Source organism: Pterocles gutturalis, unplaced genomic scaffold (assembly GCF_000699245.1).
Source record: "Pterocles gutturalis isolate BGI_N339 unplaced genomic scaffold, ASM69924v1 scaffold35682, whole genome shotgun sequence".
NCBI lineage: Eukaryota > Metazoa > Chordata > Aves > Pterocliformes > Pteroclidae > Pterocles > Pterocles gutturalis.
Genome location: NW_010114169.1, coordinates 63,177 through 65,830, shown reverse-complemented (window position 1 = coordinate 65,830; position 2,654 = coordinate 63,177). Strand labels below are relative to the sequence as shown.

The window sequence follows — 2,654 nt, the reverse complement described above, 5'->3', positions numbered from 1 at the left end:
TCATCAAGGACTCTTGAACTTGTGGAAAATTACCTCATCTGGCAATCTATCTTGCACTGCAGCAGGAGTCCTGCAGAGGGTTGAGGGCTGTTACTGGATGAACGCCTGGTCCAAATTGACCCATTCCTTACTGCAGACTTTGACTATTCCGTATGAGACTTCCCAGTGCCCCTAAGGCCACGTGGGCTGAAAGGAGTTAATTTGATTTTACTAAGTTGTGAATGATTATGAGAGTGTTCAGAATATTGCCCTTTCCATCTGCTTCCCCAGACTTATTACTTGACGTATGCAGACTGTGGATTTTGAAAGCTAGCTGTAATATTTCTGGAAGCATGAACATTGCACATGACGGTTGTCAGCCAATGCAAAAATAAAATACCCTTAAAGTGTGTGTTACTTGTTCTGTAGGGGATACACTTGACAACTGAACAATATGCCACAGCAGTTTATATGAAGTCTGGTACCCTTCCTCTTTGTATTTCTCTCCCTACAATGGGAGTGACTGGGAAAACAGACCTGTCAGCTTAGCATTTCCTCCTTCCATCTCTCCTACAAGTTTTACACACCCTAATTCTCACTATGATGTTGTTACAAGGGAAGGATTATCTTCTTTTTTTCATATAAGGAACAGCAAAAAGAGATTCAATGAGTTGCTAGAGACCCCAAAGAAAGCAAATTCCCAGGTCACTTTACTGCGTTAAGAAATAATAATGAAAATATGTTTGGCATGGTAGAGAAATTAGTCTTTTGGCTACCTTTCCAATATAAACAATGTACTAAAGAAAAAAAAATCAATAAATGAAATGCTGTTGATGGGAAGCAGATGTATCCTTCCCATGGGACTGGACAGGATAGCATGCTTTTCAGAGTGGTGCATGCAGCAGGGCATGCATATACCAAAAATAATAATAAATTAATGAGTCTTCTCTTGCACAGGTGAAGGTAGAAGAAAATCTGCAGTGGTAGGCAATGTATCAATGTGGCCTCGTGCTTTGTGATTTAATAATGCAGCACTAAAGGGAATCTCCTTCCAAATGCTGCTGTAACTTGCTTTCTTGGTCTAATGGATCTTTATTTTTGTTGACAGTTTTGGCCATTTCCTGTAAGCTGTCATAGGTTCAGAAGATAAATGCCATGATCAGCACTGCTAATGGCTACTAGACTAGGTGCATGGACAAGCTACTGTATTTTTTCCTGTGTTGCAGAACACAGATATATTTTTTTCAGTGTGACTGTTCTGTTGGATGCTGAATCCAACTACAAAGGGTCTTGGTTGGGCAATATGAGAAACAAAGCTACCCTGTCGGAGCCTGTAATAATGAATACTTCAGGTGTAATGTGGGGACAGACACTCTCACCTACCAGATCAACTTGTAGGTGGGCAGATGTGAGGCACTATTGGATGATGATGCTCTCTCTTTGGGGTAATGGCTGGAAAGGGAAAACAACTGACTGCTTTCCCGTGCTGTAGAAATTGCTTGAAGAGAGAGTGGTCAAGACACAGAGTTATGTAAAAGTCAAAGCTGGTAGCTCAGAGCGCTTGCAATCACTTCATTGCCAGCATCAAGAATAATTCATGTGGTAGAAGCTGTATTGCTTGGAGTACAGCTTGTCTGATGGGTCTGTATCTCCTTGTTCCTCAGCTGCCATCCATGATGTGAACAAACCTTTGGGTGATGTGTAGGCATGGAGGGCAGGAGGATACTTCTGTGAGTTTTTTCTGAGGTTGGATACCTTGATGTTTGGAAGTCATCTAGTGCCTGCTCAGTCTCTTGTGTCTGAAGATGTCTTGGTTGACACCTCTGTGTTGACACTGTAGGTAAATGTGAGGAGGGAGAAAGAAGAAAAAGCCAAGTTCTCTGTCAAGTGGATAAATTATTTAATTTAAACATAGGCCAGTTGTACTTCAACAGAGATATGAGCAAATCCCACTTCTGGGTCTTCGTGGGAAGACACAAATTGGACGTGAGAATGCCTCTGTGGGATATGTAAGATATACATGAGAAAAACAGAGTTGAGGCTTAGGAAAATTGGTCTTGGAGAAATAAAAGTTGTCCAAATTAAATGATCCTTGCAGTACGTACTCAAATATATTAATATTTTCAGTTTTCATTCCTATACATATCAAACTTCTCAGGAAGACGGCAGTTGTGCAACATGTAAACACCATGGAAAACCTCAAACTACAAGGAAAGCAAGAAACAAACAAGCACAGACAAATACCTATACTGGTATCCATGTTGTCTGTCTGTGGTTTACCTCTTCCCCAGGTATCACCCTTATTGCCAAGTAGAAATTTTGGAGGTTTTTACTGAGTGAATCAACACTCTGCATGTGGTTTCAAAAGTATTTTACCATTAGTTCAATGATTTTCTGATACATTCTCTCAGTTGCATCAAGGCCCCAGATAAAATCAAGATGTCCCCAAGCAGGAAAATGCTCATGGTAAATGAGATTAGTAATCCGAGGAAGGAGCTTTGCCATGTCTTTTGGATCTGCAAATTTGTCTTGTCCACCGCTCCAAACAGCAATTGGTATGCTTATCTTCTCAATCTTGTACACAGGTGGAGAAGACTGTAAGAAAGCAGAAGAGACCTGAGTGAATGCTGTGATATCAGAGGTTGTGTTTAGAAAAAGAACTCTGTGCAAGCACC

The 2,654-nt window shown here is 40.8% G+C and overlaps 1 protein-coding gene across 1 annotated transcript in view; it reads right to left on the bottom strand.

Moving 5' to 3' along the window:
- Window positions 1–2,340: 2,340 nt before the first annotated feature.
- The window catches only part of LOC104462698 (lysosomal acid lipase/cholesteryl ester hydrolase-like), a 10,995-nt gene continuing 10,681 nt past the window's right edge, over window positions 2,341–2,654 (bottom strand). The window contains 1 exon segment of the mRNA XM_010074754.1: window positions 2,341–2,574. Coding sequence (XP_010073056.1) covers window positions 2,341–2,574 — 234 coding nt within the window.